The sequence below is a fragment of the Kryptolebias marmoratus genome, linkage group LG22, assembly GCF_001649575.2.
Source record: "Kryptolebias marmoratus isolate JLee-2015 linkage group LG22, ASM164957v2, whole genome shotgun sequence".
NCBI lineage: Eukaryota > Metazoa > Chordata > Actinopteri > Cyprinodontiformes > Rivulidae > Kryptolebias > Kryptolebias marmoratus.
The window spans coordinates 23,956,882-23,977,869 of record NC_051451.1 but is presented as its reverse complement, the minus strand read 5'-3'; the positions used below and the strand labels follow the sequence as shown (position 1 = coordinate 23,977,869).

At 40.6% G+C, this 20,988-nt stretch overlaps 1 protein-coding gene across 2 annotated transcripts; it reads right to left on the bottom strand.

Annotated features, from left to right (window-relative positions):
* Positions 1–118: 118 nt before the first annotated feature.
* Positions 119–10,728, bottom strand: fbxo11a (F-box protein 11a). Of its 2 annotated transcripts, none has more exons than XM_017412988.3 (22): positions 10,400–10,728; positions 8,745–8,869; positions 8,565–8,646; positions 7,641–7,785; positions 7,142–7,271; positions 6,395–6,478; positions 6,168–6,300; positions 5,980–6,086; positions 5,752–5,863; positions 5,436–5,542; positions 5,013–5,150; positions 4,649–4,866; positions 4,375–4,555; positions 4,137–4,259; positions 3,938–4,023; positions 3,230–3,306; positions 2,976–3,119; positions 2,759–2,869; positions 2,516–2,623; positions 2,306–2,414; positions 2,121–2,219; positions 119–1,131 (listed from the first exon to the last, which is right to left on the bottom strand). In XM_017412988.3, exons 1-22 carry the CDS (start codon positions 10,491–10,493, stop codon positions 1,002–1,004), a joined length of 2,643 nt encoding a protein of 880 aa, XP_017268477.1. In that variant the 5' UTR covers positions 10,494–10,728; the 3' UTR covers positions 119–1,001. The 2 variants fall into 2 exon arrangements, with proteins under 2 accessions (XP_017268477.1, XP_017268478.1); XM_017412989.3 differs by having other exon boundaries at positions 7,641–7,782.
* Positions 10,729–20,988: the final 10,260 nt, after the last annotated feature.

The window sequence follows — 20,988 nt, the reverse complement described above, 5'->3', positions numbered from 1 at the left end:
AAAAAAAACAAAAAGTTTATCTCGACATGACAGACAAACTTAGGAAAATCAACAGTATGCATAGAATATGTAAACCAGACCGTAATAGCATCATTTCTTTTCAACATAAGCTATACAAGTCTTGTCAAAGCACATTTCAGCATCTATTTTTCTGTAATGCAAAAAAAATAAAAATAAAGTAAAAAGTCAACATTGCTGGAGAAAATGTTTAGTGTTTTCCTCTCTTATCTGATCTCTTTCACAGAAAGAAGTTAGATACTGCGACATGAGTATAATTACAGCAATTCTGGGAAAAAAATAACCAAAAATAAAAATTAAACATTTAATAAAATAAAGACATTCAAGTACATTAAGAATTTTGCATGAAAATACAAAACTACACAAAAAGCATTAAAATCAAATCTCAACAGTTGTTTTGAGGGGGGGAAAAAAAAAACAAAAATAAACAGAAAAAGCTGAAGTGCTAAGTCATTTTTTCCCCTGTACGTATACGAGCACATCAGACGCTCTGTGATGGAAGCATTGTCGTGTTCGGGGCCTTCTTCCTCTGATGAAAACGGCGGTGCCACCGCTGAATAAGTGTCTGTCCGAGTTGGACCTGTACATAACTGCAGTATCTTGTTCTGGCGCTGCTTTGAAGAAGATTAGCTCTCCGGTGGGTTTTCTTCGTCTCACTGTTGTCCCGTAGGTGACCCGAGTCGACCCGCGCACAAACCCTGAGTCAAACGCTCTCCTGCCATATATCCCACCACTGTTTTATTGTTTCAAATAAGGGGAAGGAAAGAAGATGAGGCATCCGTTATCACTTTCTTTTTTTTTTTTTTTTAATGTCTCCGTTTAGCATATTGGCGCCTCAAGTGTTTTTGTTTGTTTTAGTTGGTGTGCACGCGCTGCAGAAAGAGAAATCTGTATTTTTAGTTTGGACGTTCTCCTCTGCTGCACAACTGAAAGTGTCTGGTGTTCGTTGGTGCTGAAGCACAGCGGGACTTCGGGTCTGGAGCTCAGTTATGCTGCAGCGTGTTGGACTCTATAGGGGGAGCAGAGTCGTACAGTGTGTCCGTGTCGTGCGTCGGCTCGCCGGCTAACGTGCATGGATTGGACAACGTCCCTGCACCACAGTCGCAGAAGAATCTGTGGGAATGAAAATAAGTAACTTTTATTAAACAGAAAGACCCAAAACATTAAAGTAGCTCCAGTTAATGAGAATAACTCAGCCACACACCAGATTTGAGCTCATCAGCAAACAAAAAAAGGCACAACTCAAGTCTTTTTTTAAAGATCTTGAGCTGAAGTCACATGACTCAGGTACTAACAGATCGCACATGATCTTAAAATTTGTGCAACATCACGATTGTTAACTATTAAAAACATCCACATACAGAGAAATCTTATGGTAAAATCAGAAAAATGAGCCAAAACTGAAGTCTTACTGTGTGCAAGCCTTTTTCCTGATGTTGCCTATCATATCATATCACAAGATCGCTCAAATCATTTACAAGTTTTGACCAAAACACCAATAACTCTTATTTCTCTTTATATAATCTTAGTCTAAATCTGACACTAAATATGCATCCCTTCAAGGAAGACTAGGCCTTTAATTACGCTTTAGTTTTCTCCTAACGTGGTGATTGCCATATTTCTTCACATCGGCCTTAAAAGCACACTGAGCTGTTTAGCACCCCCCCAGATGAGAGCAATTGAAAAAGAATTTGCTTTCAAGTCAGAGAGAAGAAGCTACAGCTGCAGCTGAAGTGCCTTTAGAGTTTTCTCTTGCTCGTTTGGAGGAGACGCAAAAAGAAAAGGATCCAGCTGGCTGCCTATTCAAGCATGAGGCCGACATTCAGTCGCCAGTAGATTAATAACCAGAGCAGGTTTTCAACAAGCGAAGCACAAGATAATTATTTTGTCTCTTTAGTTTCCATTTCTTGGTTCATAAATGGGGTGGGTTTTAGAGACAGTAAATTCTCCTGTACCAGTTAATCAAATGTGTGAAAGCAGACAAAACAAGAAAGCTTTTACTTGTTTGTGTTTTACCAGACAAACGTTAAAGAAAGAGCTGCCTTCAGCAGCCAATCTGAAAACACAACTCTGCGACTGTAACGCCGTTAAAACATACTAACCTATCATGTCTGATGAACTCCACGTCGTGTCCTTGGTGACACTTCTTGATACAGTTCACACAGATGGCATTGCGGTCCGTCGTGTTGCAGGTGTGACACCTGCATGAACACAAAACCGATTAGTAAAATATCTAATTGTTGCAGATCCTTATAGATGCTATGATTGAGAATATTCAAATATTAACCTGTAGAAATCGTGCATCGGGTAGCTGGTGTAACTTGAAATCTTGTACAGGCACTGACCTCTGCTCACAGCTTTTTCAATGGCATCTTGATTGTTCAATATTTTATTATCTGGAGGAGACACGGCAGATGCTTTTAAAAAGCTGTAGTTTTTGTTTTTTGTAGGAAAAAAAAGGATTCATTAGGAAAATGTTTGACTATGTGAGTATTACCTTTCATTGTAACATTGACACCAGATGCAAGGAACAATCCCCCAAAACGATTGTTGAAGATCTGATTGCCTTCTAGAGTCGCTGTGGCGTGGTTGGTGATCTCAATACCTTATAGTAAAAAATAAAAGTTACAACTCCTATTAGTAAAGCTAACTGTGCCTCATTAAAAAGGGATTTTTATGCAAGAACACCTGTTTTTTTAGTAACCACCGATAACAGCTTGTGTGTGCAGGTGTCACCAACCTGCAGCAAAGCCGTCAAATATCCTGTTTTTCCTCAGCACGGGGTGACTGTTGGTGCTAATGAGAACACCTGCCTGAGCGTTTCTGAAGATGTCGTTCTCTTCTAGCAACCCTAATGACACAAAACAGCCGTTTCTCAGAAAACAGCACGTCACAAATCAAACAATTCATGTTTGGATCTGTATCGATGACTGATGAGCATTCACTCGACTTTCTACCTCTTCCTCCGTTGAAAATACAGATCCCACCATCTCTCCCATCGTGGATCTTATTCCTTCTCAGGGTGGGGTTACTGTCTGTCTTGATCCACACTCCGGCCATCGCGTTATCAAAGATCTCATTGTCCTCAATGAATCCTAAGCCTGAATAAAAACATCAACATTTCTTTAATATGTGAGAATTACAACAGGTTTAAAGACAATGATTAACCAAAAACATGATTGTGTTTCAAAGCTTCTCTCCCACTTCTCACCTGAGTTGTAAACCAAAATGCCCCCATTCTGACCCCCCCAGATCTTGTTCCGCCTGATCTTGGGATTGCTGCCAGTCCTGTCAGAGAGGACACACGAGGGGGGAGGAGAGACACTGAGTCAGTAGGCTCTTTCATTAAACAGTTCCACAAAATGGCTGCAAAGACCAGTCCGTCTTCGTGCTGCCTCTGAATGTTCAAAAACCACCGACGAAGCCGGCCACGTCCTGCGCAGACGTGAGCTTTCAGAAATGAAGCGAGCATCGTGGAACCAAGAGAGGCGTGGAGCGCAACGCATTAAACGTGACAAACTCAGTGTAGCGATTCTCTTTGTGGTTAACTACGTTTTTAAACTAAATGCAAAGTTGTTCCGCGTCATCATCGGTCTTCCCTCAGTAATAAATCTGTTGTTTAATCCAACAACTGGATGATCCCACAGACCGCATGTCATCACTTCATCACATTATTGAGCTACGAAGCAGGATAACCCTTTCACATGTTGATTGTTTTGGCTCTGTGACTACCTCGCTTCGCGGAACAAAGTGGCATCAGGTGGGTTGGCGTCAAGCCCCCACAAACAGCCAGAAGACATGAAAGTCGCAGCCTGAGGCGTCTTGTGAAAGAGCCTAGTCATTTTAACTGCTAACTTCAGGATATCTGATTGAAATATTCTGTGCAAATGTTTCGTACCATCTGTATTTTTCCACGTACCTTATTTGAACTCCAGAGTACATGTGATTGTAGATGTCATTGTCCTCCAGCACGCCGTGGCCGTTGTCATAGAAGTAGACCCCAACCTGTTTAAATAAACCCAAAATAAAATAGTAATAAATTCAAGCACTCTTGATGTATCATGTAAGTGGAAGTCTTAGGGATTCTTGTCATTAAGTGTAATTAGCTTTAGTCGTACCTGCTTCCCGCTGTGTATCCTGTTCCTCCTCAGCACCGGCGTACTCCCCGTCGTCACCCACACTCCTGCTAATGTGTTGCTGTACACCTCATTCTCCTCGATGACTCCTTGTCCTTTTTCATGCTGAGAATGACACAAAAAGCCAGCGATCGTTGTTGTTTTACAATGACAGCATAAAAGAATAAATACAAATAATGACATTATTGTTAAAAGAGTAGGTCATGTTTGAAATGTTTACCACATATATGCCACCATGTTGGCCATCATGGATCTTGTTGTGCCTGACAATAGGGCAGCTGTTTGTCCTGATCTGGATTCCAGCCAGGGCGTTGCCATAGATGTCGTTTCCTTCGATGAGGCCTCGGCCATCACCAAAAATATAAACGCCACCTTGGTTGCCATTATAAATGGCGTTCCCCCTGCGTTCAGACAAAAAGTTGCTTTTGAAGACATTCGAGGGGAACTTTTAAAGAACAAACTTGGATAATCTGACATCTTTCAGCCTTACTGACCTTATTGTAGGGTCACTATTTGAGGTGATCCACACCCCTGCAAAGTTATTTGCATAGATCTTGTTATCGATGAACTGACCGCGGCCCTTTTCGTGCACGTAGATGCCCCCAGTCTGACCGTGATGGATCTCGCAGTGAACCACTGTGGGATTGGCATATGCTTTCACCTCGAAGCCAGCTATTCTGTTCCTGTGGATGTTGCAGCTCTCAAAGTAACCCTGGAAATAAACAGAAAAACACAAAATTACTGCAGATCCTGAGAACTGTGTATAAGCAGTACCAAACATTTCCCCTTTATTACTATAGAGACTAAGTAATAATTTCATTAAGGCTCTTTGACATGAGAATTTACACATGATCTTACCATGCCGTGATCGAATGTGAAAACCCCTACGTCTCTGCCGTGGTGGATGTGGTTTCGTCTGATAATTGGGTTGCCATGATTCTTCACCCAGATACCAGCCAGAGCATTGTTTGAGATCTCATTATCCTCATATATTCCCTAAACAACGAGCAGCGTTGGATTCATGTAAACGATCATTCACACTTCTTTTAAATCAAACTAACATTTTATCTTTTTATGCAATAGTTTCCCCTAAGATTAGACAAGCCGTGTAATTTACATTCTAAAATCAATCTATATTCATATATTTTCATCAACCTATCAGTAGGAGTATTTAAATAAATTTCAGCTTCTGTGAAGATGACTGACCCACTAATAAACACGAACAAAGCTGGTCTCCACTACATGCAGCTGTTTATTTCACACAAGTGAGTAGCGTTTTACCTGTGCATGGTCAGTGATGTAAAGACCAACGTTTTCACAGTCACTGATGTTGCAGTGCTTGATTGTGGGACAAGCACCCTGTCCGCTGACGCAGACAGCTGACCCCACTGAAACAAGAACAATAAAAGTCTGTTACAACAGGACAATGTCGGTTTAAATCATTTAATCATTACAAATGAGATTTTCTTGCATTACTGTGTAAAAGGCAGAACAACTTTCTGCCTTCTTTCTTGGCCCATTAGTCTTACTGCAACCCCTCGGATCTATTAAACTATTAAAGAACTATTAAAGTAGGCCAAAAAGAGATGAAAATCACCTGTGCATGTGCTGCGTATGATGCAGTGGTCGATGATGGGGCTGCAGTTGACCGTGATCTCCAAGCAGTGGTGTGCATTGTGGTGCTGAGCAGATTTATCGTCAGGATTGAACTACAACAGAGACAGCAAATATCAACACTGATTAACACCATGTTTATCTACTAAGTAATAAAAAAAGCTCTATGCACTATCCCTGTGGCCTACACACAGGAAACAGGTCTTCTTACCCTGATGGTCATGAATCCAACGTAAGCATCCTCTGAGCCTTCCATGAAGACAAAAGTAGAGTCTCTGGTGTTTTCAATGATAACTTTCTCTGCTACTTTTCCAGGAGCTGCAGAAGGATGAAAACGCTTTAGACTGAAGTAAATGAGTTCAGGGTGAGACTGTAATAAATGCCTTAATACACATTTACCAGCGCCGATCATTGTGATAGGTGATTCGATGTAGATCCATTCATCTGTGTAAATTCCAGAGTGGACAAATATCAAGCCGTCGAAGTGAGGCTCCTGACCCCCTCCCAGAGCATCTTCAATGGTGTCATAGTACTGAGGAGAGAAGAAGTTGTGTGGATGAGCGGAGCAAGAAAATAAATACAAACCAACAACTATATTTAAAAAGAAGGTTGATTTTTTTACTTACAAACATGTTATCTCTCCCTTTGTATCTGGCAGGATTACTGTAGAAGTGCTCTGCAAAGCCTGGCTTCACATGGGCACCTTTATACTGTTAAATTGAAACAATACAGAGAAAAAACTAATTATTATTTACATTTTGAATAATGTAACATGAACAAATAATGGTATAACATTCTGACACACAGAGACAGTGTCCAACACATTAAAATTAGCTGAAAATATATATAGTCTAGATGGTTAAATTTACTTTAGTTAAATTTACTTTTAATTCCCCGTTTTGTAGAAAAAAATAAATAAAACAGAGGAGGGAAGTCTTCACAGTGCTGTCATTCATTTAATAAATGTTAAATTACCCAGAGCAGTTGGGGAAAAGTCAAATTAATGTGCCACTGCTGTGTAAACCTGTTCAACAACGCGGCTGCAATTCAGGCTCAAAAGCGATACAAATAGATTTTTGTGGTACAGAAAAGCACCCGTGATCCTGATGCTTCCTGAATGCAGACATGTTCACCAACCATTATAGTGATGGAAAGCTCCTAAAACAGCAGCAAGGTCTCCTCAGTCCTAACTTTAAAGTGGTTTAATAACCTGAAGCACAAATTCACTTTAACTTTAACAGCACAAAATATGTTTCTGTAAAGAATTTGCTTTATTTAGTTCCATATTTGGCAAGAAATCTGTAAAGTCTAAACTGCTTAACCATGAGTCTGAGTCTGCCACGATTTTCAAACTGTGTTTGAGGCTTTCGTACCAGCTGCTGAAAACTCTCCTTCCACGGGTTCGGCTGCTCATATTCTTCTGGATTTATCTGGTAAAACTTCCCCGTCTCAGGGTGCATCATGGGTCGGGTGTACTCAAACACTTCCATGTACAGCCTCTTCCTGAAAAACAAAAGCACATCAACAGTGAATAATCTCCTCGTTTTATTTGATCCAATGTGCATTACGGTGACACAGGACTGGTAAAACTAAACCATTGATCAGGAAGGTTTATTGAAGCATTTATTACTTTTTTTAGACTGGTATGGTAACTTTACATCTTGACACAATATTCCAACATTTCAAACCCCATAAATAATATAAGATTTAAATACTAAAACATGAGGAGAATCTCTTAAAATAAAAAAGTGTCAGGCCCAACCTCTACAACTGATTTCATTATACGACTCTTCAGAGGCTGAGAAATAAATGGCTTTAAATGATAGTTTGTTTGTATGGGTTAACTAATAAATATAGTTGAGAAAGTCTCACCAGAGGATGGGGTCATTGGCAAGCTCACTGAAACGCTTGCACACACACGCTGCACGGCACAAGTCCTGCTCCAACAGGTAGGAGAAAATCTTCAGCACCACCTCATCTGGAAGCTTCTCCTGCAAGTACTGCTCTGCTGGAGCTGCTGAGAGGAGGACGTCCGTGGAATTAAAACGGAATATTCGGACAGAACATGGATTCAATCGTCACACAGCATCAGGATTAAGAAGCATATTTGCACCACAATGTCAGGTGAAACATCAAATGATTGCTTTCAATAGCTACAAACAGCTGCTGTGTTGTTCATGAAGCTAGTTATCAGAAAACAAAACAAATAATGTGCAATAAAATGAAAAATAGGTGTGATATTGAGTACCACGAAACCACGTCACAAACATCTATTTTGAGTTCTTTGACTAAAGCAGCATTGAATGACAAAAACACCAAAACCCACAAACAACAAGTTTTATCATTTACATCTCTGAGAGGTTTGTAGCAGCATTTCATGTTATAAAACCAAAAGGGTTTCATGAGTTTTTCCTGAGCTGACATCTCGAAATCCAGTTAAAATTAAACCAAACAAACTCCTGCACTGAAGAATGAAACTACTTCAAATAAAGCAACAACTCTTGCTTTTCTTGTGTGTTTGAATGTATTCTTTTTTACTTGAGCAATGTATTATTCATAAGTTAAACAAAAACACTGAGGTATGTGTATTGGTTATAACAGAAACTGCACAGAAACAACATTTTACACTACTTAAAGATTCAGATATCAGTACATACACAAATTCACATAATTTTGATTATGAAAATAAAGGTACATATTAAAAATAAAGACTTTGTAAAACAAAATGAGGGTGCTCACATGAAAACCTAACATCTGATGCAGTTATGAGCTTTAATTGTAGAACAAATTAATTACCTGGTAAATCCGGACACTTTCCTGAAACTCTGGGGCGCTTAGGTCGGTGTCCAAAGTTCTCTGTTGTTGAAGTGGAAGCACCCTGTAGATTACAAAAAAGGGGAAAATAAAGCTCTTGAAAATAGTTATTGTATTTAAGCTGTTATTCTGTCATCTTTTAAATAACGTCTTTGATTGTACCTCCATATTTGTCTTTGTTGGACACACTGTTCTCTTGGGTAGAGACTTTCTTCTAAGTTGGTAGGGACTATTCTGAGCTCCGGGACCAGATTCTTCTGCAACCATATCTGCAGGAATGTCCTCATCTACAATTGAAGAATGGAATGAAAAATGCAATCAATTAAGCCAGTACAAAAGAACAACTTTGTAACATCTGACAGAAAGGCAATTGGGATTCACGGGAGGGTAAAGGTCAAAAAACAGAAAAAAAACTGTCTTGTTCGTTACCTGATTTGTATGGAACAAGCTGAACACAAATCCCATCAAGGGGGGATTCAATCAACAGAAAATACAACCCCATTAACATCAGCTCTGAGCTAAGCCACGTCTGTAAGCCTACTGATCACATCTGAGTTGATAGAAACCCACGATGGACGATGCAAACACCGTCTGCTTGTTGCTTTGGTTGCAAGGATGACTTTCCAGACAAGTAACCACTACAAACACAGTGCTTGTGAAAACCATTTCAACCGACTTCTTCCTAAACATAAACTAAATAACATGCTCACCCACCTTATTTGACCAATGCAAATGTTACTTTTCACATAAATTGCGTACTCTTAATTTAAAACGTTGCTGAGCAGCTGACACTTGGAAAAAAGGTAGATGTCTCATTTCAGGTCTTACTGCATTAAGTTAATTAAAACACAGGAATTGTTGTCAGACTAGGGATGCTAATTCACTCCTAAACGGGTTATTTTATTACTTTAAGCAAGATATAACCTTAGTTCACTTCATGAACAATTATCTACCTTTTTGCTGGTTGGACTACAGTCATGTCCTTTCATTCAACATCTCACTAGTCCAGCAAATAAAGCTGAATTGGATTGACATTAATATTCCAGATAAGTGTCCTTCTTAAAGATGTTTAATTCTTGTTCAAGTCAAGGTAAATTCAATCAAAAAGCGTTTATTTTGGGGGAAAAAAATGCTGCCAATATGTGCTCATATTTCACTATCTGATGTCATACAGGTAACTGCAGCATATATGCTTACTTATAAAGACATATTTATACCATAAATCTATGAATTTACTTTTCAGCATCGCAAAGGTTATGAAGGCAGTGGGTTTTTATTTATTTATTTCAGACTGAGGGCGGGGAGGGGGTACAGGACGCAGAAAGCTAGCCAAATATGCTAACAACAACAACTAACTAGCCGCGGCTACAAGAAGTTAGCATGCTACGACGAGTGGCGAAAGCACTTAATGTACCCTTCCCTGCGCGTGAATTTGGCAAACCACTGCTTAAAGTCGTTTGTTTCCGGGACGTGTGCGGTTCTGCCAGGCAAATCCACAAAAAACAGCAGCGGCACGGGGTCAGACGGGCGAACGAAAGGCCGTCTCGAGGCATTAAATCAAGCAAAACAAAGCGCGGCCTAAATGCTAAGAAAAAAACACAGAAGCCTCGGTGTTTCCTGGCTCGCGGGGCGCCATTCGAGAGCGCCGTCGCCCCCTTTACCGTCTAACCGCAACAGCTAACGTCTATCAATCGCAATGACAGCGTATCAACGTAAATCGCATTTTAAAAAGCTGTCAAGTCATGACACACGCAATCCATTCAACACAAAGAGCCAACTGTTTAACAAGCTACTCGGTAAAGTCAAAGAAATATTACCTCTTTCCTGGTGATTCCTCTCCGGCTGCACCGGGCGCGGCCTCGACACTCGCCTGGGTCTTCTGCTAACGTTGCTTGCTCTGACGGAGTTCATTTGGGGTGTTGGTAATCTTGAGAAAATGTCGAAGCCTTTCGCAGCAGAAGAGGCGAACGCCGAGCACGCCGTTTATGTGTTTTTCTTCGACATAACACGACCTGCCATCATCGCTCACCGTGGCCGAAGGAGAAAACGTACCGCCGCGTCTGCTACAGCCGTTCCCCCGTTCTGGTGTTAGGTCTGGCCCCGTTCCACTGTAGCAGGAGGAGCCATAACAGACAGGGACAGTTCGTCAGGGCCTCAGTCACATCATGTCACGTGGTACGAACCGTGTATGGCAGGTCGTTGTAGCGTATAATCAAGCCACACTCCTATCTAATTTTTTTTATAATAATAACAAGCATCCCTACTTATTGTGTATATACGTAGGCTTGAATCATGACCAAAAGAACAAGATAAGCTGAGGAGCTTGAAGTAGAGCCGCTGCTCCTTCGCATCGAAAGGAGTCAGCTGAGGTGGTCCGGGCATCCTATTAGGATGCCTCCTGGACGCCTCCCTTTGGAGGTTTTTTCCAGGAACATTCCACTGGGAAGAGACCTCAGGGCAGACCCAGAACTGCTGGAGGGATTATGGATCCTCTCTGGTCTGGGAACGCCTTGTGATCCCCCAGGAGGAGCTGGAGAGTGTTGCTGGCAGGGGTGGAAATTAAAAATTTTGTCAAATGTTTTTACCAGCCACTAAAATCTTTTACCAGCCACTATTTTTTGTTGTGACAAAAAGTAATTTCATATGATGATGATGATGATGGAGGTGGGTGGAAGGAGTTGTGGTGCCCTACAAGCTGAACAACACCTCTTTCTGGACACTGCATGGAAATAACTTATTCAGGCGGTTTTCTCCGCCTGAAGTGGTATTTCGCTTTAATTATCCAACAACAACCAGTTTATTTACCAACAAGTCTTTAACTGTGTTTATTCCTCTCATCATGGACAACAATTCCTGTGAATTTGGAGACATTTGTTCTTTTTTTGCAAAAGTTACCAGGGGGGAACCAAATATTTCAGCCGTCTGAAATAATCGGTTCCCCCTCTAAAACACAGGACAAAAATAACTTACCAACAACTCCTTACCTGTGTTTATTCCTCTGTATTATGATATTATTAGCACATTTTATTTTTAAAAGAATGATGTTTTTTTGGTTTTTTAATGAGAAATATTTGCCCCTCTAAACAATTCTGTTAATAGATAAGTTATTATTTACGGAGACGCAGGGGGAACCGTATCTGATGGGGGAACGCGGCTCGACGTAACAGCAGCAACTCGAGCACATTGCTGCCCCCTATATGTCAAGAGGACAAATAACACCTTTTCTGTTCAAATTGCCCACCCGCCACAGTGGCGTGTGTGTTGATGAAATTCACCCGCCACTTCAAATATTTACCCGCATTTGGCCGGTGGCGGGTGCTAATTTCCACCCCTGGTTGCTGGGGAGAGGGAGGTCTGTTGTCTCCTTGACCCGACCACGGAATAAGCAGTAGAAGATGAGATGGATATCTATATGTTATATATGTTTGGGTGTACCATTTCCTCACATTTTGTAGTAACTCAGGTGTTCACATTCTGTGTCATCATTTCACTCACTGAAGGCATGCACACTGTTGGGGTTCTGTTTCTTTATATTGTGTTGGTGCTTCATAGCTGCTCCCTACAGTGATTTGTTTTCTGTATTCAGGTTTTCGATCTACAGCTTTTACTATTTTGTTACAAAGCAAATCAACGAAAGACTTCTGTTTCACCATGTCTGGTCCAATGCTGCCATCTTTAGGGTATTTCTGGCTTTATTTTTGGCATCTTCAGCTTCTATTTTACTATGTTTACTTATACTTTAACAGCTTTTGGATGCTTAAAGGTTTACTTTATTAATTTATAGTCCATCCATCCATTTTCTTTACCCGCTTCTCCTTTACAGGTTGGTGGGAGTTGATGCAACTGAAGCCAGAAACATGTTGCACAGTTCATGTTGCACAGTTCATATATATCAGGATCACTTTGTAGGAAAACACATTCATCCTTGCAGAGTTGGACATGTTTGTGTTCACCAGGTGAAAGGAAGTCTCTTGTATTGTAGAGTTCTGTCAGTGCAGACGTCACCTTTGGCAGACTGGTGGGAACGTTCCTGTTTTCTGACGGCCTGATGTTGTGTGCGTCCACACTTGGGCAGCGTTATCCAGTTCATCCTGTTACAGATAACACAGACGTACAGGAAGGAAAATGCTTTGCTGTTAACCTAAATAGAGTAGTGGATTGTAGTCTGTTTTTCTAAATCTTCCCTGCTGCCTGTACATCTGTCTCCACTTCTCTCTAAAGAAAAACCAAACCAAGAATGGTATATTTGTATGAACACATTACAGCTTCTGTTTTCTCCTTAGTTTGTGTTCCCTCGAAACGCAAATCCTATTGTGTATAATGTTTATATTTTTGTGTCCTTTGTAAATCTTCTAGCACTTTTTCAAAGAGGATCAAATGCGTTTATTTATTTCTACATTTGCACATTTGTCTAAACATCACAGTTACAGTCTGTATTTTTGGCATTTTGCAAATTTATAATCCTTTTATTTATTTATTTATCTCTGTGGCAACAAGTGAAAACACATACAGTACATTTACTCTGACAGAGAAAAACCAGAAGAAGAAATAAGTTCACATAATGTCTGAGTGAGTTTTATTGTTTGTTTTTGTTGTTTTGTAGCAATTATGAGGCTTTGATCTTGTATTACCCTAGTTGTCCACTAGATGCCCCCCTCGAGTCATGTTCTGACTGTTCATTCATGTTGAATGGAAGAAGTGAATCACGTGACACCCATATGGCTCTTTGTGGCTGCCTGAATGATGCTTCACATTGAATCTGTGTTTGTAAAGAGATGCTAAAAATTACATTTATTTACTAAACATCCAAAGTGTTGACTCTTGGCAGTGAGCTCCATGTAAGCTTTGATTTCCATATTTACCCTCTGCCTCTCCATACAATGAGAACAGAGTGCTAAATACATAGAAGAATATTTACTTTCTGCTAAAATCAACTCAGTGCCCAGGCCAGTAACTTCACCATGTCTATATTTGACCAGTAGTGACAACATTAAAAATAGTAGCACAGTGTTTTGTTAGTGTAAATAAATATTGTTCCACTGACTAATGAACTAAACAACGATGCATATCGCCTGTCAGTTTTAGACTAAACCTTTGATTGTCAGCTTCTACTGCAAAAAGTTTTGCTCTATATCTGTCAAACCTAGCTGAGGTGGAGCCCCTTTTGTGTTTTCTGTGGTTTCTTAGCTGTGCCTTGAACTGGGTTAATTAGTTGAGGATGGACAGTCCATAATCACTTTCTGGAAGTTTCATGAAAATCTGTCCAGTGGTTCCTGAGATATTTGGCAGACAAATGAACACACAGATGCACAGACAGGCCAAACCCGCCCTTTGGCTTTCAGGTGAGGGTGATAATAATAAACAGAGGAGGTGGCCTCAGGTATCACCAACCCCCCCACCCATGCAGACGGTTTCACTGCCGTTCACAACCTGCAACATGTGACCAAAGACATCTCACACGTTAGACAGAAAGGTAAACATCTCAGGTTACAGCAACCCAAACTACCCACAGGACAGACGGGTCGGTCAGTAAAACACGTGACATCGGTAGTTTACAAGCCTGAACTCTCTGACCGTCAGTAAAGCTGAGAAAGACGTTTGGACGAGACGGGAAATGTCTTCAAGGAACGAGACGGAAGCTTCATTTGTCCTCTGTTAAGGCACTTAGGATAGTAGACGTGGAGCAGCAGGCCCATCTGTGACCTGATGGTTTATTGATCCGCCCGTCAGTTTGTCTGTGGGCCTGGTGGGGTCAAAGGTGACCGACCTCATGAGAGGAGTCAGCTGAGGGTCTTGTGCTGGACGTGGCAGAAGAAATAAAAAAAACTGAAGAAAAGAAACAAAAAGACTGTTGACAGAATCAAGAGTTTTGGTTGTTTTGTGCCTTTTACCAATATTTTGTCACCTGTACATTATTAATGTACAGGTGACAGCATTTCTTAAAGGAATGCATATTGCCCACCACCTTTCATGGCGGAGTTTTAAACTAAAACCATCTTGTGCTAAGAAAAGTCAGAGTTGTAGCCGTTCTGGTCAAATCTTATAAATGAAGAGGAATTTCATGTGATATTGTGAGAATATGTTTTTGGGGATCAGTCGTAGCTACTACCTCCCCAAATTTGGTAGTTAAAGCCATTTTTCTGTTTGTTAATGTTGCTAAGCTTTGGTAGCCATTTTGAATTGACTCCAAAGGTTAGTCAGTTGTAGATGTGCATCCAATGGTTACTTTGAGTGTTTTAATAAAATTTGTCCACTTATTCATTAGATATTTTGCTAGACAAATAAACATGATCGTCCTGTCACCTTTCAGCAGTGACTAATAAAAAGCTGATTATTTGGTCTGAACTCTCAGAGTGTTGTGTTTATGTGGCACCGTTGCCTGATGTTGAGGATCCAGTTTTACAACATTTCTGTCATTTTATTTCAGTTTTTTCATTCAGATGAAAAAATAAATGAATATGCTGAAACATACTACTTTGTATAAGCCTTACACACGTAGAGCTTAACTGTCAAGATCTGTGTTATTTTTGACACTAATCTTTTCAAGATCTGACAGAGAGGAACATGTGTTGGCTTGGTAACCAGGCTAGTATCCAGTGGCAACAGAGGTCTATTGAATGCTGGGTGGCTCAGTATTGGCTGCTGTGCCCACCTCTCTCCAGTGTCATCAAGTCATACGGGCACATCCTTAAAGCAGATCCTAATACTGGTCGCTTAGTTCACCTGAGAAGCCAATATTGCAGATTGGAGACGGGTCAAACCTGCAGCGGCGTTACAAACGACCCCTCTGTGGGACAACTTATTGTTGTAGCCTCCAGACGGTTGTGTTGGGGCACTTTCCCCATCAGTTGCACACACCATCACACTCATGTTTTGACATCACAGAGTTATTTATAGCTGTTTGGTTAAACCTTGAAAAAAAAAAAAACCTGTTATGTGCAATGTCATGCAATATTGTGAGATCGGTCTCAGCTACTACCACACCACGTTTTAGCTCAATATCTGTAAAACTGATTATGCTCCCTAAGTTCAAGTGGCTAGGGCAGCCATCTTGAATCAGGTTTACTCCAAAATAAATCCGATGAGGTTTCATTCACATCTGTTTAGTGGTTATTAAGATATGTTGTTAACACTGCAGTCAGATGAACACACACGCAAAAACATCATTTAGGTAGCGGGCGATAACAGCTTGAATAAATAATGTTCTTTCTTGATGATATCAGTCATGTTTAAGCATTCTTAGTCATCCCTGAGCCTGTGTCTAAAGGCATCTTCAGGCGCAGAGGAAGACACAACAGGATAAGCTCTTTGTCTCAGACTCCTGTCTATCAAAGACTCTCCTCCACCACCACCGTCCCCTGCCCCCCTCCCCCCTCCCAGCCTCTCCTCTATTTGGACGGCTGTTACAGAGAGGGCAGATGGCTCATTACCATAAATAGGACAGAGAGAGTGTGTATAAGGGGGCCGTACACACCAACCACCAGGACCATGATGCCCAAAAACCAAGGAAATGGGAGTTCGTTGCTAGGAGAGAGGAAAGACAGCTTTATGATCCCCCCCCCCCTCCGCATCCAACCTCGTCTCACACACCACCCCTCCCTCCCCGTTCTAGGGACTGAGCCTTGAATCTGCTGGTTGGGGACAGATGGTCAACGGGCCCCACCGTCCTACAGCTGGACGCAGGCTGCATTATCACAGGGAGACCGCATCACACCTCGTCCCGTCCAACCTATGAGAAAGTGATGAAGCCGTGGCCATCAGCTAAGAATAGATCCACACTTGTTGCCCACAGGAAATGTGTGGTTGTACAATGGATAATCATTTTTAAAAAAGGTTGTAGTGATGTAATGTGCTCACTTGGAGGAAATCATTCACCGAGCGTGTGATCACAGATCGCTGCTTCTTGATTTCTTTTCTTTTTCTATTAGAGTCAAATTTGACAAAACAAGAGAAATTAAATTGTTTGAAAAGGTTCAGTGTGAATCATGAGTGCTGAAATTTGTTGAAGAAGGAATTATTTACTGAATTGTTGCAGTTAAAACAAGAGAACAAAAGCTAAAATCAACAAAACTGTAGCTAAAATGAGCAAAACTGCAGCTGAATGCTTCAGTTAGCAAATCAGTAGCCTAAAGCTAAACACAACTAAACAGTAGCTAAAAGCAAAAATGATCTAATATCTAAACGCTAAAGTTAGCAACACCATAACTAAAGTTTAAAATTAGCAAAAGTTTAGCTAAAATCTAAAATTAAACAGACAGGTGGAAGCTAAAAAGGAGGTCAAAAAGACAAAAACAAAATAAGTTTACTGAGGTGGAGCGAGATCACAGTGTATGTCTATGAGGAAACATTTTATAAATAAAATTAAATAATAGAAAAGCTGTAAACGTTGCAAACACTAAAAGTCATGGTGCACTGTTTTAGATCGAGCTGAACGTTTTGACACATGGAATGTTGAAATAGCACAAAGTATGCAGAAGTAGTGTTTTGATTGTGTGAGTAAAAAGAAAGAAACTGTACACAGGGAAACAGAACAGACTGACAAGGAATTCTTAAGAACATGTGGTTGCAGAGCAGCTGATTAGGACTAATTTACTGCACACAGTGTGTTTTAGGGCAATAATCATGCCTCAGCAGCCACGCAGGGCGTTATCAAAATCTCTGAGAAACATGCTGACCTTTCCACTTTGAGCAAATTAAGATCTAATCAAACACTCACCGCAAAGCAGGATGATTTGATCTTTTTCCTTTAAACTAAAATGAGTCAGTTTGACAGACATCTCAGAGTGAAGGACAGGTTGTAGGGATTTAACATACTGTTTCACACCTTCCTTCACACCTAAGATTTTATTGATAATTGAAGCTAACTTGGACTTAATTATTTGCACTTGATGGTTCGCCAAAACTCCTTTTCCAGCATCAGTAAGAATTAATGGGAAGCCTAATGGGAGTGATGTAACTTAAGGATAAAACCCGTTTTTGTCAGTTTCTAAGGAAGTTACTTTCTGTGAATTTTTTCCCCCCCATCTACTTATTCTACCTGCTTATCCTCTAAGGGTTCTGGAGAGGTTCAGTCAGGTTCTGTTGATGCTCCTTTACAGAGGGAGCAGAAGGAGACAACCAAAACCTGATTAACAGATACTGGTGGGTTCGAGACAAAAAATGAGCATTTCTATGAGAGAGAATCCGACCGTGAGACTAAAACACCCGAAGAGGCTCATTTTAATCATTTATGAGAGCTAAGAAAACAACTTTCTGCTTTCATTTTTGAAAGCAGAAAGTTGTTCGCTATTAGTAACTGATTTTTTTCTGTTAGGTGTTTCTATTCTCATGCACAAAAACGAAGGCCACGCTGAGAGACGAGGAGACACCTTTTTGGAGCATCTCTGTCAAAGAACCACCACAGAAATACATCAGCTCTTGTTTGAAGCAAGTGCAGCCAGTCAGTTAAATGAGAAAATGCAAAAGTTTAATATCTGGCTTTTTTGTGTGTGTTTTTCTGTCCTGGACCTTCTTCTATGGAGCTCATCATGATCCAAGCGGATGGATGATCCAGAGATCCTCGACCCCAGAGTTCAGCTTCTTACACGTTTTCCTTTGCTCTTTTTTTTACCATCCAGACTATCTGTCTGATTACCCGAGGCTGCATTTTCTCTTGCGTCCACATCCTGGGAGGTTGGCTACAGTCCTGTGAACCTTATACAGTTTAATAATATTAGCAGCTGTAGTGATGGTCTTGTAGCTTTTACCTTTAACATGGAGATCTATCATCTTTCTGGGCTCCTCAGACAGCTCTCGTCTTGGCGTTCTCTGCTCCACGTTCAGTGTGATCACACAACGATACCAAACTGCCCAGAGGCTGTTTGTTCCCGTTAAATAGGCTGAATGGTTAATGGATAAAAAGCTTGAAGGCACCTGTGATAGTAATTAAGGCCAAATACTTACTTTGAAACATAACATGACTATCATGCAAATAACTGAATAAATCTGTCCATGCTACTTTAGCTGTGCAGTGTTTATAAATGTATTTTTTCTGTATATTCACGGATGTGTGAATGTGTGTGCAGGTATGTGAGGCATAGGAATATTATCATGTTGTTGTTTTTTTGTTCATTCGTGGACATAAAATTGGGTCATTAATCCTTCTTGCTTTTGCTGCTGCAAACTAACTTTTTTGTGTTTATTATGAATGACCAAATTAGTAACTGTTCTTTGTTACATTTTCAAATCAGTCTAATTTTGAGATCATGCAACAATATTTATTTTATGTATTCATTTATTTACAGTAATTAATTTCAGTTTGACACATTTCACTTTCTGCCCCGTCCTCATGCAGCTGATGGAGGAATGATGTCGCACCCTGTAGCACTAGGAAGGATGGAGGGGAAAAGAGAGCAAAAAGGACAACTGTCCAAACCGAGGGGAAGACAGCATGGCAGCAGCATGACAAGTAAGCAGAGAAGAGGCGTTCCTGCATCACCTCACCAGCCGCCCTGGTTGCATAGGAACACGAGGGCCATGCGTACCCTGCAGACACACTCCTTTCCTCTCTCTTCCGCCACGCTTCATTAACCAGTGTTCATCCAGGCAGGGAGAGGCACTGCACCACTTTCTCCTCGCCACAGCCGTGTGCCCGCTTCACAGATTTGCTCCCGATCAGGCTCAGACCCCGGCCGGGTATCTGCTGGCCCCTCGGGCGTCAGGTCACGCTGGCTTTGTAGCCACACAGAGCAGGGAGACAACCGTGGGAGATCTGGACTTATTGTATGTCTGTGTGCAACAAAGCAACGCTTCTGGATCTGTTTCTCAGACAAATCTCAATAATCACATTCATTATTAACATGTCTCATATTCCAGTGGGGTTGCAGCATATTGTTGCTGCTGCCCGGAGTTCTGCTGAAGCCATTTTAGGGTGATTATTAATAACTAAGGTTTATATAGTAGGAAAAAAAAAGTAATTTTAATGTCAACATTGACAGATTATGAAACAATGTGCCAGTGGGGAGAGACATGTGGGCTGCACACTTGTTCTACTTATGATTAAGACATCCTCATCAGAAGAGACACCAACAGCACAAGCAATTTGTGTAATTTGTGTAGGAAGCAATACAAAAATGTGTTAGTTTTTTTTTTAAAGGATCGTGTATCTCTTCTTTAGTGTATTCAAAATATTTTGTTCTATATTGTAGTTGTTTCTTTGTTTTCTAGATGGCTTTTTAATTCAGTTCTTTGATTTGTAGCCATTCTGTGATTATTTGTTGACATTTTTGCAATTTTATTCTGTTCTGCTATTGTTCTTGCTTTTAAAAAATGTATATAGTTTGCAGCTCATGGCACCCAACAAACCCTTTTTGTTTGAGTTCATTTTGTCCCATTTGTGTTGAAAAAGCGTGCTCCTTTTTGTGGTCCTTTACATCTGTTGATGGCATTTTTGCACCCAGGCTACTTTAGTGTTTTTCTAATTTATTTTAATTGTTGATTTTTGATTTAGCAACAAAGGTCTACATCAGTTCCAGCCACTTAATTTTCGATCCAGACAATATTTTTATTTTACTGTTAGCTTGGAACAAACTAAAGTTCTCTTCTTGTTTGTGTAAATAAACAAACTTCTGTTTGATAAAAAAACTAGAGAAATTGTATTTTCTGTAAAAATGCAGCGTGAATGATGAGGGCTGAATGACTTTGTTGAAGCAGAACACTAGCTAAAGTCAAAAGTAGCAAAAGCGTAGCTGAAAGCTAAAAGTAGCAGAACAGCGGCTGAAACCAAAAGAAACAAGATGCTAGCTGAAGTCAAAAGAGGCAAAACATCAGGTAAAAGTGGCAAAAGGCCCGCTAATATTAGCAGAGTGGTAGCTAAAAACTGGATCAGATTTTAAAAAGAACAATGGTTTTTAAAAGAAATAAATAGATCTCAATGTATTTCTTGTGGGGAACACAGTTGTAAATACAGTTAATTATGCAGGAAAAATATGAAAGTTACAAGAACTAAAAGTCAGAAAACTCATCTCCTGAATGAGCTTAACATTTCGATACATGAATGACTAATACAGAAGTAGTCAGATTGCAAACACACACAGAACATTTAAGAAACTGAAAAACAATAGCGTGAAGGCTGAATCAGCATTCAGCACACCTGCATCTGTTCTGCTGTGAAGTGTTGACTTCAGGCTGAACATGAGAAATATTGCCATTGTTTATCTCATATGATTGTCTCATATGGCCAAGCATCAGGTAGACAGCTTATTGCTCCGTACATACATGAGAAAACACGCCACCCACTCATTCGCTGCGCTCGGAGAACATGAGCGATCCCTCATATGTGTCACTGCCCACTGCAGAGCTGGTAGTGCCAGACAGCACTGCGGGGCACAAGACCACTATTGTCCCACAAGATAAAGTGTGCTTGTGA

Bases quoted from the DNA above. Each gene is read 5' to 3' on its own strand.
- fbxo11a (XM_017412988.3), bottom strand. From the start codon at position 10,493: ATGAACTCCGTCAGAGCAAGCAACGTTAGCAGAAGACCCAGGCGAGTG. The intron at 7,272-7,640 runs GTGAGACTTTCT...TTTGTTTTTCAG, and splicing joins GCCAATGACCCCATCCTCTG to GAAGAGGCTGTACATGGAAG. The intron at 5,543-5,751 runs GTGATTTTCATC...TTCTTGTTTCAG, and splicing joins CATACGCAGCACATGCACAG to TGGGGTCAGCTGTCTGCGTC.